The following is a 13,412-nucleotide window of genomic DNA, read 5'->3' as shown; positions in this document are numbered from 1 at the left end:
TCTATATAGAAAGGGAAGATATAAGAAATTTCATTTTGACCTGTACCCTGAACAATTGCTTTTTCCTGAGATGCTGTTAATTTGTAACTTTGCCCCAGCCACTTTGCCCCAACCTCTTTGCCCCAACCTTGAGCTCACAAAAACATGTGTTGTGGCCGGGTGCGGTGGCTCACGCTTGTAATCCCAGCACTTTGGGAGGCCGAGGCGGGCGGATCACGAGATCAGGAGATCGAGACCACGGTGAAACCCCGTCTCTACTAAAAATACAAAAAAATTAGCCGGGCGTGGTGGCGGCGCCTGTAGTCCCAGCTACTCGGAGAGGCTGAGGCAGGAGAATGGCGTGAACCCGGGAGGCGGAGCTTGCAGTGAGCTGAGGTCGCGCCACTGCGCTCCAGCCTGGGTGACAGAGCGAGACTCCGTCTCAAAAAAAAATAAATAAATAAAAAATAAAAAAACATGTGTTGTATGGAATGAAGGTGTTTTGTTTTGTTTTTTTTTTTTTTTGAGATGGAGTCTCACTCTGTCGCCCAGTCTGGAGTGCAATGGCACCATCTCGACTCTCTGCAAGCTCCGCCTCCCGGGTTCACGCCATTCTCCTGCCTCAGCCTCCCGAGTAGCTGGGACTACAGGCGCCCGCCACCACGCCTGGCTAATTTTTTGTATTTTTAGTACAGACGGGGTTTCACTGTGTTAGCCAGGATGGTCTCCATCTCCTGACCTCATGATCCGCCTGCCTCGGCCTCCCAAAGTGCTGAGATTACAGGCGTGAGCCACCGCGCCCGGCCTTGGAATCAAGGTTTAAGGGATCTAGGGCTGTGCAGGATGTGCCTTGTTAACAAAATGTTTACAAGCAGTATGCTTGGTAAAAGTCATCGCCATTCTCTAGTCTCAATAAACCAGGGGCACAATGCACTGCGGAAAGCTGCAGGGACCTCTGCCCTGGAAAGCCGGATATTGTCCAAGGTTTCTCCCCACGTGATAGTCTGAAATATGGCCTCGTGGGATGAGAAAGACCTGACCGTCCCCCAGCCCGACACCCGTAAAAAGTCTGTGCTGACGTGGGTTAGTAAAAGAGGAAAGCCTCTTGCAGTTGAGATAGAGGAAGGCCACTGTCTCCTGCCTGCCCCTGGGAACTGAATGTCTCGGTATAAAACCAGATTGTACATTTGTTGAATTCTGAGATAGGAGAAAAACTGCCCTATGGCGGGAGGCGAGACATGTTGGCAGCAATGCTGCCTTGTTATTCTTTATTCCACTGAGATGTTTTGGCGAAGAGAAACATAAATCTAGCCTACGTGCACATCCAGGCATAGCACCTCCCCTTGAACTTAATTATGACACAAATTCTTTTGCTCACATGTCTTTTTGCTGACCTTCTCCCTATTATCACCCTGCTCTCCTACCGCATTCTTCTTGCTGAGATAGTGAAAATAATAATCAATAAAAACTGAAGAAACTGAGACTGGTCCCGGTGCAGGTCCTTGGTATGCTGAGTGCCGGTCCCCTGGGCCCACTTTTCTTTCTCTATACTTTGTGTCCTATTTCTTTTCTCAGTCTCTCGTCCCACCTGACGAGATATACCCACAGGTGTGGAGGGACAGGCCACCCCTTCACACAGAATCCTGCAGAGTAAGCAGCTGTTAGGACCCTGTGCCATGAAAACATCTGCCAGTCTTGCCACTTGGATTGGACCCCTGGGGTGGCCTCATTTCCTATCCTTTCCCAGCCTGGCACTGCTTCCGAGTTCCTGTAGCCTTCAGGGAAAGCCTCAGCTACCCCTGCCTGATGTGGCCCCCCTCCCGCCCTCTGGCTGCACTCCCTCCTACACATGACTCTATGCACCTCCCCATTTCCCAAGAGCGTTTGCTCTTTTTTTTTTTCTGAGACAGAGTCGCTCTGTTGCCCAGGCTAGAGTGCAGTGGCGCAATCTCAGCTCACTGCCAGCTCCGCCTTCGGGGGTTCACGCCATTCTCCTGCCTCAGCCTCCCGAGTAGCTGGGACTACAGGCGCCCACAACCACACCCGGCTAACTTTTTGTATTTTTAGTAGAGACGGGGTTACACCGTGTTAACCAGGATGGTCTAGATCTCCTGACCTCGTGATCTGCCCACCTCGGCCTCCCAAAGTGCTGGGATTACAGGCGTGAGCCACCACGCCCGGCTGGAGCCCTTGCTCTTCATGCCTGTCCTGTGATCCCCTCTGCCTGAACTTGTGCTGGCCTTGTATAGCTGTTCACGTTGTCCACTGCACATGGGTTCCCGGCTGCAACAGAGAATTGGGAGCTGAATTTCAGCCCATGTTCCATGCAAAAAGTTGGAGCCCTGGTCTGGAGCTGTGTCCGTTTTTCTAATTCATACCTATGAGAGTTGGAGTTCCCCTGGTGAACTGTCTTCCCCTTCTTCTACCTAAAAAACTACTCACGCTTTACTCCCAGCTTTAATGTGACCTCCTTTAGGAAGCCTGCCTTGACTCCTCCCGATGGAGTCAGTTGCACCATGTCCCATGCTTCTAACTTTTTCTGCATCCCTTTGACATAGCCACAGTTCACCATCGACTGCAATGATCTGTTCCTTTCTGTCCCCTGCTGGATTGTGGGTCCCAGGTGGTCTCTAACGCTGTTGAATCAACAAATGACTCAGCCAGGAATCAGGGCAAGGAGCGGTTTATTTCACAGCTGAGTGAAGGATGAGGCCCACAGCCTCGGTAGCAGCAGTAGCAGCTCCTCCCCGCCTAGCCCTCTCTTCTTGGTATGGTAGCCAAAGGCCAGGTCAGGAGCCAGAGAGACAGCCAGGGCACAGCCCTCCCGCCACGGGAGCCAGGTGGCCGCAGAGCAGCAGCGGGCAGCAGTAGCAGCAGCAGGTTGGGGTGGAGGAGGGGGAGTGTTAGTTTGGCTGGCTGACTCCCATCCCCCCATGGGTAGTGTTTATTTAGTGAAGGTTGGGGGACCTGGACTGCTAAGTGGGGGGCATCTGGAGTGGTTCAGTCAGCTGTGAAGATGCGGCTGGAAATGTCATCCAGGAGCCAGTCGATGCCCGGCAGCAGGTTCTCCCCAGTGACGGCGCTGCAGCCCTGGATGCACCAGTGGTGGCTGCGGATGGAGTCCAGCTCCAGGGCCTGGGAGGACAAAGGTGCTGATGGTGGTGGCCAGTGACTGCAGACCCTGCCTGCCGTCAGCCCCTTCCCTCCCCAGCCCAGAGGAACTCCACGCCTCCCTCAAGGCCCTGCTCCAGGTCATCCCATCCAGGAAGCCCCACCGGTCCCAGGGAGAGTTTGTCAGCCCCCAGGGGCACCTGGGCTCTGTCCAGTACCACGCCAGTGCTGCCCCTTAGTGATGTAAATGCAGCATGGGCTCCTGAGCAGCCGCCAGGATCCGGGCATCATGCTAGGAGCCCCACACATCCTCTCTCACTCATTCTCCTCAAGCCCTCATGAGCCAGGGACTGTGTTGACCATTTCACCAAGGAGGAAACCAAAGTTCAGAAAGGTTAAGCAACCTGCCTAGGGGAATATAGCTCATAAGCGGCAGAGCCAAGATTTTAACCCTGCTCTTTCTCACTGTGGTGCTTAAGCACTAGAATCATGGTTAAAATGTGGGCTCTGGGGTCAGACAGGCTTCCTGTCTATTTAGTGGCTGTGTGACCTGGGACAAGTTACCTAACCTCTGTGAGCCTGCTTCACCATCTGTAAAATAATAGTTCTCACCTCATGAGGTTGTTGTGAGAATGAAATGAGTTAATCCATGCAAGGAGCAGAGCATACTGAAAGCACTGACTATGTGCTGGCTATGTTAGCCTGTGAACAACACATGCGCAGCTCTGCCTTCCCCAGGCTGTGGGCCACCCCATGCCTTATTAATCACTGGATCCCCAGTGCCCTGCATAGGTCCTGCCACCTAGCAGGGGCTAATAAATGCTTTTCTTATTATTATTTTACTTTTTTTTTTTTTGAGACGAAGTCTCACTCTTTTCCCACAGGCTGGAGTACAATGGCGCGATCTTGGCTCACTGCAACCTCCACCTCCTGGGTTCAAGTGATTCTCCTGTCTCAGCTCTCCTGAGTAGCTGGGATTACAGGCGCACGCCACTGCACCGGCTAATTTTTGTATTTTTAGTACAGACGGGGTTTCATCATGTTGGTCAGGCTGGTCTCGAACTCCTGACCTCAGGTGATCCACTCGCCTTGGCCTCCCAAAGTGCTGGCATTACAGGCATGAGCCACTGCACCCAGCCTTTTTGGTTATTTTTAATAAATGCTTTTAAAATAAATAAATGTGTGCCCCTTTCCCTCAGTGAGCCTGTCGCGGGGCCTGGACTCACCTCGCGGATGGCGTTAGAGGACAGTGCTCCAGGCAGGTCCTGCTTGTTAGCAAAGATGAGGAGGGTTGCTCCAGCCAGGCGCTGGGGGAGAGAAGATAGAGGGATGGGGTGGGGACTCAGAGGACAGCCTGACCCCTCCTCTAATGGCCCAGAGCATCTGGGGTGAAGGATCGACCTGGAAGATCAAGGTGAGGCCCCGTGGTGGTGGGAGAGGCCCAGGAGTGAGTTTGTGGACATAGCCATCAAGGCTGGCCCACATGGGCGGAGCAGCCCTGGGCCAGGGTTCTGGTTCCAGCCAACCACCACCCAGGGGACACCACTGTACCCATGCTCCAGCTTCCTCTTCCATAAACAGGGAGGAGTGTTGGATAAGATGATCCCTGAGCTCTCTGTGGTTCTAGACTGCTCCAATCTGATGACCAGACATGCACAGAGGATGTGACCTCTCCCTCTTCTGGGTTCACACAGCCCTTTAACCGTTCCACTCCCGACAGGCCTCACTGTCCACCTCTGATTCTAGTTGTTTCCACATATGTGTCTGTGATTGGGAGAGATGTGGGTGGACAGGTCTAACCCTTGGGCCTTGACCTGCCTTGACCAGCATCTGACGGCCCTGATCTGGTTTGACCTGCTCCACCCACACAGGAGATGTGTGCGGTGTGCCCAGGACAGTCCCCACTCCGCCTGCAGAATCCCCCCTTTCACTCTCGCAAGTGTCCTCATTTTCAACTAAATACAATGTTGTAGCCTGAATCAAACATTGGAACACAAAAAGTATATCAGTGGAAAAACTGGTGAAATTCAAATAAAATCTGTAATTAAGATAATAGTAATTCACCAGTGTTGATTTATTAGTTTGGACAGGCCATGGTTAGGTAAGATGGGGAAGCAAGGTAAAGGGTATAGGGGGACTTCTGACTTCTGTACTATCTTTGCAAGTGTTGCAAGTGTCCTTTTTTTTTTTTTTTTTTTTTTTTGAGACGGAGTCTCACTCTGTTGCCCAGGCTGGAGTGCAGTGGCACAATCTCGGCTCACTGCAAGCTCTGCCCCCAAGGTTCACGCCATTCTCCTGCCTCAGCCTCCTGAGTAGCTGGGACTACAGGCACCCGCCACCATGCCTGGCTAATTTTTTGTATTTTTAGTAGACACAGGGTTTCACCGTGTTAGCCAGGATGGTCTTGATCTCCTGACCTTGTGATCCGCCCGCCTCGGCCTCCCAAAGTGCTGGGATTACAGGCGTGAGCCACCGCGCACGGCCCCTTCCTTTTTTTTTTTTTTTTTGAGACAGGGTCTCGCTCTGTTGCCCAGGAGGCTGGAGTGCAGTGGCACGATCACAGCTCACTGCAGCCTCGACCTCCTAGGCTCAACTGATCCTCCTGTCTGAGCCTCCAGAGTAGCTATGATTACAGGTGCGTGCCACGAGCCCCGGCTGAGGTCACACAGCGAAGAGTCAGACTCTTGAGACAGGCTCCATGGCCTCTCAAAGCTTCATACTGGCCTTGGGTCATCCTCCCTAAAGCCCAGTGATGTGGGTGTCATCATCACCATTTCAAGGCACAGAAACCGATGCTCAGGGTAGTGATGTAGTAACACCACAGGGACGTTAACTCAATCTCAGTCCACAGCATGTGTCCTGCCTCTGGCACCATGGGCCTCCCATGGTGGGGGCCCAGTGAAGGAAGGGATCCTGCCTCTAGTTTCTCTCTGGGGCCACGGGCCCCTCTGGGCATCTGCTGAGAAGGCGGCCACACATCCATACATGTACACAAAGGGTAGGAACTGCCCACCTCCTCCACCAGCAGGCTCTGGAGCTCCCGCTGGCAGTCCTGCATGCGCTGGCGGTCCGCGCTGTCCACTACCCAGATGAGGCCATCGGTGCTCTCAAAGTAGTTCCGCCAGTAGGACCGCAGGGACTTCTGGCCACCCACATCCCAGATGTTCAGCTTGAATCTGGGCAAGGAGCGGATGACAGGAGGGTCAGCTGGGCCCCTCTCCCACCTTCCCTGCCCTGCTCTGGGCTGGCCTACCCATAGGGCCCCTGCTCACCCTCGGTGCTCCAGGGTCTTAATGTTGAAGCCCAGCGTTGGGGAGATGGTGTCGATGTCCTCCCCATTGAACTTCTTCAGGATGGTTGTCTTTCCAGCATTGTCCAGGCCACTGGGGCACAGCAGGTTAAGGAGAAGTCCCTGTTCTCTGCCAGGTGGTGATATCGTCGCAGAGCCCCTTAGGGGACTCATTATTTCCCACCATGTATCAAACTGAGTTGAGCACATGCCTGACCATAATCGGCCCACAATTAATATGAAAATATCAAATTATAAATATCATCTCTACTGACCAAAAGCTCCTTAATTTGTTGAACACCTACTATGTGCCAGACCCTCTTCTGGGTGCTAGAGGACAAAGCCCCTGCCCTTAGGAAGCTTACACTCTGGTGGGAAGACAGTCAATAAAGTACAAACAAAGGAGAAAAGAAGGCCTTGCCAGATCCTGGCTAGCACCATCAATACAACAGAGAGGCTTTCCAAGAGGGCCATCAGAGGAGGCTCTTTCAGCTCGGGTGCTGGGGAAGGCCTCTCTGAGGTGTCTGGAGCTGAGACCCAAAATACAAGGAGCAAGCTTTTTGAAGAACTAAGGTAAGAACAAATATCTGGAGGCAGCCACCCTCATTTGTTTCTGGAATATTCCAGACCTGCTACTGCACAGTGCAAATTAATGGGTGTGCTTACCTGTGGAGGGAACCACCCTCCTCTATCCTCCCAACACTGAAGCTCAGTTGGGCATGGTGGGGTGGGCAGGTCCTGGACTCGACCACCTTTCCCTGCTCATCGGAGCTGGGGCAAATGACCCAGGCCCAGGAAAGGGGTGAAGAGGGCACTTCCCCTGAGGCCCAGCCTTAGCCCCTGGAACCTGGCCACTGATGACCCCCTGCCCCCAAGCCATCATCCATGTTTCCTTCCCCTCTCAATCATCCCCACTGGCTGATGAGCGTGCCGTTCTTTCTCCCACCTTAAAAAGAGCAAATAGGCCAGGCGCGGTGGCTCACACCTGTAATCCCAGCACTTTGGGAGGCCGAGGTGGGTGGATCACCTGAGGTCAGGAGTTCGAGACCAGCCTGACCAACAAGGTGAAACCCCACCTCTACTAAAACTACAAAAATTAGCCAGGCGTGGTGGCAGGCGCCTATAGTCCCAGCTACTCGGGAGGCTGAGACAGGAGAATTGCTTGAACCCGGGAGGCAGAGGTTGCAATGAGCCGAGATCACACCACTGTACTCCAGCCTGGGCGACTCAGCGAGACCCCGTCTCATAAAAAAAAAAAAAAAAAGAGCAAACAAAGCCCTTGATCTCTCTGCCCCATCTAGTTATTCATTTATATCTTTCCTTTTACAGGAAATCTCAAAATAGTTGTTTGTGCTCACCCCCATTTCTGCCTTCTTGCTCTTTCAAGTACACACTCCCATCAGGCTTTTGCTGCTGCTGTGGCCAGAACTGCTCTTACCAAGGTCAGTCCCCAAAGACCTCCCTGTGGCCCTCTAGTGCTGGGACAGTGCTCAGTCATCTTCTGTTCCCCACTCAGCATCTGATGGAGTGGCTCACCCTCCTCCCCAGCACATGTGCTGCCCTTGTACTGGGACACACCTTCACCTGGTTCTCCTCCTCACCTGACTCCATCCTGGTACAACCGGGTTCTCTTCTCTGGCCACGCTCATCCCTGGGTGACCTCATTCAGGATCACAGCTTCAAATACCATCTCTATCCTGATAACACCCAAATGTGTACCTCCCACACACTGGACCTCAGTGCCTGCATCCAGCTGCCTACCTGACACTTCCGGGCTGTCTCAGAGGCATGTCAATGGGACACACAGGCACACACAGGGTTCTCATCTCCACCCTGAACCTGCTCCGCCCCCAGTCCTCTCCATCTCAGCAAATGGTTCCTCACCCTTCTAATTGCTCAGGCCAGAAACTTCCATGACCTCACTACTTCCATCCTGGTCCAAGCCACCATCTTATCTCGCCTGCATCACTGCAGTGGCCTAACTGGTCTCCAGTTCCTTCTCTCCACTGCACTTCTCACTGAAAGGGAAAACTAAAAACCAAAAGGCCCTAGGTGAAGTGGTTCCCAGTCAATGCTCCTCCCCACTCCAGCCATACTGCCTTCCTCGCCAGTCCTCTGAACACGCCAGTTAGTCCTCCCAGGGCCTCTGACTTGCTGTTCCCATTGCTTTAAAGTTTCCCCCCCAATTGCTGTATGATTCAACCCTCACCTCCCTCATGTACTCAATTGTCACTTTTTTTTTTTTTTTTGAGACAGAGTTTCACTCTTGTCACCCAGGCTGGAGTGCAATGGCACGATCTCAGCTCACTGCAATCTCCGCCTCCCAGGTTCTAGCAATTCTCTTGCCTCAGCCTCCCGGATAGCTGGGATTAAAGGTGTCCACCACCACACACAGCTAATTTTTGTATTTTCAGTAGAGACGGGATTTTACCATGTTGGCCAGGCTGGTCTCAAACTCCTGACTTCAGGTGATCCATCCGCCTCAGCCTTTCAAAGTGCTGGGATTACAGGCATGAGCCGCTGCGCCCTGCCATCATACAGTGGCCTTCTTTGACCATCCTAAATTGCATTATTCTCCATACATATATATGTAGTGGGAGTTCATCCTGGAGCAGTATAAGGCCCTGTTCCCCAGAAGCATGGTCCAAAGCATGACCCATATATATACAGATGTATGGAGAATATATATATGTATAAATAGAGACGGGGTCTCACTATGTTGCCCAGGCTGGTCTCAAACACCTGGGCTCAAGCGAGCCTCCCACCTCAGCCTCCCAAAGTGCTAGGCTTGCATGTGTGTGCCACTGCACCCAGCCTCTATTACATATTTTACTTACTTCCTGTGCTACCATCTTTCTACCCCCCCGCATTACAGAATTTCCATGAAGGTAAGATTTTTTTGTTTTATTATCCTGGCCCCTAGGACAATGTCTAGCACATATTAGGCACTCAATATTTATCAAATGAGTGAACTGTATGCTTTTCTCAGAGCTCTTTAAAACAGACATGGGGCCGGGCACGGTGGCTCACGCCTGTAATCCCAACACTTTGGGAGGCCAAGGCCGGTGGATCACTTGAGGTCAGGAATTCGAGACCAGCCTGACCAACAGGTGAAACCCCGTCTCTACTAAAAATATAAAAAAAAAAAAATAGCCGGGTGTGGTGGCGGGCACCTGTAATCCCAGCTACTTGGAAGGCTGAGGCAGGGGAATAGCTTGAACCTGGGAGGCGGAGGTTGCAGTGAGCTGAGATTGCGCCACTGCACTCCAGCCTGGGCAACAAGAACGAAACTCCGTCTCAAATAAAATAAAATAAAATAAAATAAAACAGACATGGGCTGGACTCCGTGGCTCATGCCTATATTCCCAGAGTTTTGGGAGGCTGAGGCGGGAGGATCAATGGAGCCTAGAAGCTGGAGGCTGCAGTGAGCCTTGATTGCGCCACTGCACTCCAGCCAGGGCAACAGAGCAAAACCCTGTCTCAAAAAATAAAAGTCATGATGTGATTATTAAGTTATATGTGCACGTAAGCGTCTTATCTGCCCTGCCATTCCCCCGCGGGGCCTAGCACAGAGCAGGGGGAACAGGTGCGGGCGCCTAACTGGACTCAGCGCACAGGGTGCACGGGGCACTAGGGCCCACACACACATCCTCAGTCGCAGGGACAACCACGGGCCGCGTACCACCAAAGAGACGGACTGTTGGATCCACGCTCGAAAGGATCCGCGGAGCCCACATCCGCCACCCGCCACCCGCCACCCCGCACGCCCCCGGGATTCGGAGCTCGAGGGCGGGGCCGGGGCCTGGAACCCTCGGGCCCGGGGGAGATCAGAGCCGGGAGGGCAGCGGCCCCACGCTTGGGCCAGGCCGCCAGGTGGTGGCGTCCGAGTCATCTCCGGGACCCACCGCCCCTGACACTCGGGCCGTCCGACCCCGCCAGTGCGCCTGCAGGCCCGCTTCTGCGGCCTTCGGAGCTGGCCCCTGCCCCAGGCCAGGGGTGCGGCTCCTCCCAACCAGCCGGGGCGATTGGTGGGGCCCGCGTGGTGACGCCAGGGGCAGTTGGGATGCCCCGGCCGCCGTGTTCCGCTCCCGACAGGGGGCGCCCGGCACCGCCCGCCCGGCGGGGCCCCGCTACCCCCGTGGCTCCGGCGTCCGGGAGGATACAGCATGAGCAGTCGCAGCTCCCGCTCTTTCTGCTTCATCTTCTTCAGAATGGTCAGGAGCCCCATGGTCCCCGGAGCCCCCTCCCGGCCGCCGTTTCTTCCCAGTCCCGGGACCCCGCTCCCGGTTCCTATTGGCTATCACGCTCGCCGACGGCACAGCCGATTGGCCGGACGCTCGTTTGGTCCCGCCCTCACCACACGTGACCGCGAGGTCGCCCGCGCCGCTACTGCGAGGGTCCCTCTAGCGGCGCAGGGGGTTTCTGTGCTGCCGCCCGCCCTGACGCTGCGCCTCCCGAGGGCTGAGGCTGGGGGAGCAAGGGCGACTCCCTCACCCTTTCCCCTGCCGGACCGGGGCTCTCGGCTGGAGCGGAAACCTTGAAGTTCCTGAGTTGCATCTTGCTGCGTCTGACCTGAGAGTCAGAACCCAGGGCCCCCAGGTACGGACGAACTCATCCTGGGGCCAGTGTAGGCCCCTGTTCCCAGCAACACGGTCCAAATCCTGCTCATCTGGGCCCTCGGCATCGTCCTCTGACAGAGCAGAAAGTTGGGCCTCCCCCTACCCAGCTCCGGCGGCTCTCAATTCAGGGCGGCGGTGCCCCCTGGAGGCCGTTCGGAAACATGCGGGGCGTCCCTGGGTTCCAATGACGGAATTGTAGTCCCGCCCCAAAGGCTGCCCCCACCCAGAGGCCCAGCGTTTCCCTGTTGAGAAGCACAGTTCCTACTTTTGCGGATGGAAAAACTGAGGCCCAGATGGTGCTTAGCACGGTGGCTGGCATGTAGTAGGTGCTCAATAAATATTTGTTGTTTAATGAATGGCTTTGTCCAAGAGTTTCATTCTTTACCTTAGCGCTCGAGAAGTCCAGAGGAAGTGAGGAAATAGGTCAAGGACCAAGACCTTTTGTAAACTCAGGAGAGAGCCTTATTGTCTTAATTCGGGCCCCAGCCGGCTGCAGAGTAAGTGTGAATAGATAGCACGGAAGAGCCTCTTTCATGCTTGGGAAAGAGCTGTCAGCACCAGCTGAAGACAATGGCTAACTCCTGTGTAACTGTTTGCAACGCACTCCATGTGTTCAGCTTCATCTTCCCTGCAACCCTGAGAGGTTTTTATTCTTTTCGTAGCTATGATAATGGAATCTCGAGTGTTTCAGAAGCATGAGTGCGATTCAAACTCAGGTCTAGTAAATGGTAAAGCACAATGTCTTCATGTCTCCATGAAGTTTGCCTAGAGAGAGGTCTGGAAGAAGCTGGAGCTTCCCATCTTGCAGAAAGGGGCTTGTGGTCAGAGGAGGGCTGAACAGATAGGCTGCCTGAGTGGGACCCTTCGGTCAGCACCATTTACCCTCCATCAGACACACACAAAGGAAGAAAGTGAGCATAGCGCCTACCCAGAGGCTTTGAAACACAGCTAAGATCAAAATGGGAAATGCTGGCCGGGCGCCATGGCTCACGCCTGTAATCTCAGCACTTTGGGAGGCCGAGGCGGGTGGATCACGAGGTCAGGAGTTCAAGACCAGCCTGGCCAACATGGTGAAACCCCGTCTCTACTAAGAATACAAAAAATTAGCTGGGCGTGGTGGCAGCACCTGTAATCCCAGCTACTCGGGAGGCTGAGGCAGAGAATTGCTTGAACCGAGGAGGCGGAGGTTGCAGTGAGCCGAGATTGTGCCACTGCACTCCAGCCTGGGCGACAGAGTAAGACTCCGTCTCAAAAAAAAAAAAAAAAAGAAATGTCTACAGGTAGGAGCCTGCCATCCTGCTTCTAGGAGCCTGCACCACAGACATTCTGGCACTGCACAGGAACATTTATGACAACGAAGTTCACTGTGGCATGGTTTGGAACAGCGAGAAATTGGAAAAAACCTAACTGCCTCCAGTGAGGGCAGGCTACCTGAGCCGGGGTAGGTGCATGTGGATTCATGAAGCCCTTAAAACAGTGAAGTGGGCCAGGTGCAGTGGCTCATGTCTAATCCCAGCACTTTGGAAGGCAGAGGTGAGTGGACTGCTTGAGCCCAGGAGTTCAAGACCAGCCTGGCCAACTTAGGGAGACTCCCATCTCTACAAAAAATACAAAAATTAGCCAGACGGGCTCACTTGAACCCAGGAGGCGAAGGTTGCAATGAGCTGAAATTGTGCCACTGCACTCCAGCCTGGGCAAAAGAGTCTGTCTCAAAAAAAAAAAAAAAAAATTAGATGTGATGGTGCACTGTGGTGGTGCATATCTGTAGTCCCAGCTACCTAGGAGGCTGAGGTGGGAGCCCAGGAGGACGAGGCTGCAGTGAGCCATGATCATGCCACTGCACTGTAGCTTTCATGACAGAGTTAGACCCTGTCTCAAAGAAACAGAAAACAGTGAGGTGGAGCTTAAGATACCAGTGTGGAAAGATGTCTGCGCCATATTAAATGAAAAACAAAAACAAATACAAATTCAATCCTGTTTTAGTTTTAAAAATAACATTAACTGGAAATATGCCCACTTAGCAATATTTTTTAATCTATGAGATGCATTCCATTAAGGAAGTGGATTGTAAAATTAGTGTCACAAATAGGTTGAACTATATGAAATTGCCCATATTTGACAGTTTTGACTACACAGATGTATTTCAAATGGTTCAGCCTAGTAGCATTAACGAGAATGAAATAGAATGAACAGAACTGAAAACATTACTACCTTTACCCATGTAGTAAAGGTAAGTAGTGTTTGGTGAAACATTTGTTTTAGATATTTATACAGATATGTGTACTTCTTGTGAATCACAGTCACAAAAGTTTGAAAATCAGTGCAATGCAGCTGTTAACTGAGGAGTAAGTTTGGGAGAACATAAAATTATTGCCTTGGGCGTTTCTATATTTTCTTTTTTTTCTTTGAGACAG

At 53.0% G+C, this 13,412-nt stretch overlaps 1 protein-coding gene across 3 annotated transcripts; it reads right to left on the bottom strand.

Moving 5' to 3' along the window:
- Positions 1-2,646: 2,646 nt before the first annotated feature.
- ARL2 (ADP ribosylation factor like GTPase 2) lies at positions 2,647-11,343 on the bottom strand. Of its 3 annotated transcripts, XM_055249667.2 has the most exons (5): positions 10,543-11,343; positions 6,363-6,473; positions 6,104-6,266; positions 4,317-4,397; positions 2,647-3,114 (listed from the first exon to the last, which is right to left on the bottom strand). In XM_055249667.2, the coding sequence occupies exons 1-5, from the start codon at positions 10,605-10,607 to the stop codon at positions 2,980-2,982; spliced, it is 555 nt and encodes a 184-aa protein (XP_055105642.1). In that variant the 5' UTR covers positions 10,608-11,343; the 3' UTR covers positions 2,647-2,979. The 3 variants fall into 3 exon arrangements, with proteins under 3 accessions (XP_055105642.1, XP_055105729.1, XP_055105556.1); XM_055249754.2 differs by lacking the exon at positions 4,317-4,397; XM_055249581.2 differs by lacking the exons at positions 2,647-3,114; positions 4,317-4,397 and having other exon boundaries at positions 5,688-6,266.
- Positions 11,344-13,412: the final 2,069 nt, after the last annotated feature.

This window comes from Symphalangus syndactylus, chromosome 1 (genome assembly GCF_028878055.3).
Source record: "Symphalangus syndactylus isolate Jambi chromosome 1, NHGRI_mSymSyn1-v2.1_pri, whole genome shotgun sequence".
Taxonomy (NCBI): domain Eukaryota; kingdom Metazoa; phylum Chordata; class Mammalia; order Primates; family Hylobatidae; genus Symphalangus; species Symphalangus syndactylus.
This window is presented reverse-complemented; position numbering and strand designations above follow the sequence as displayed.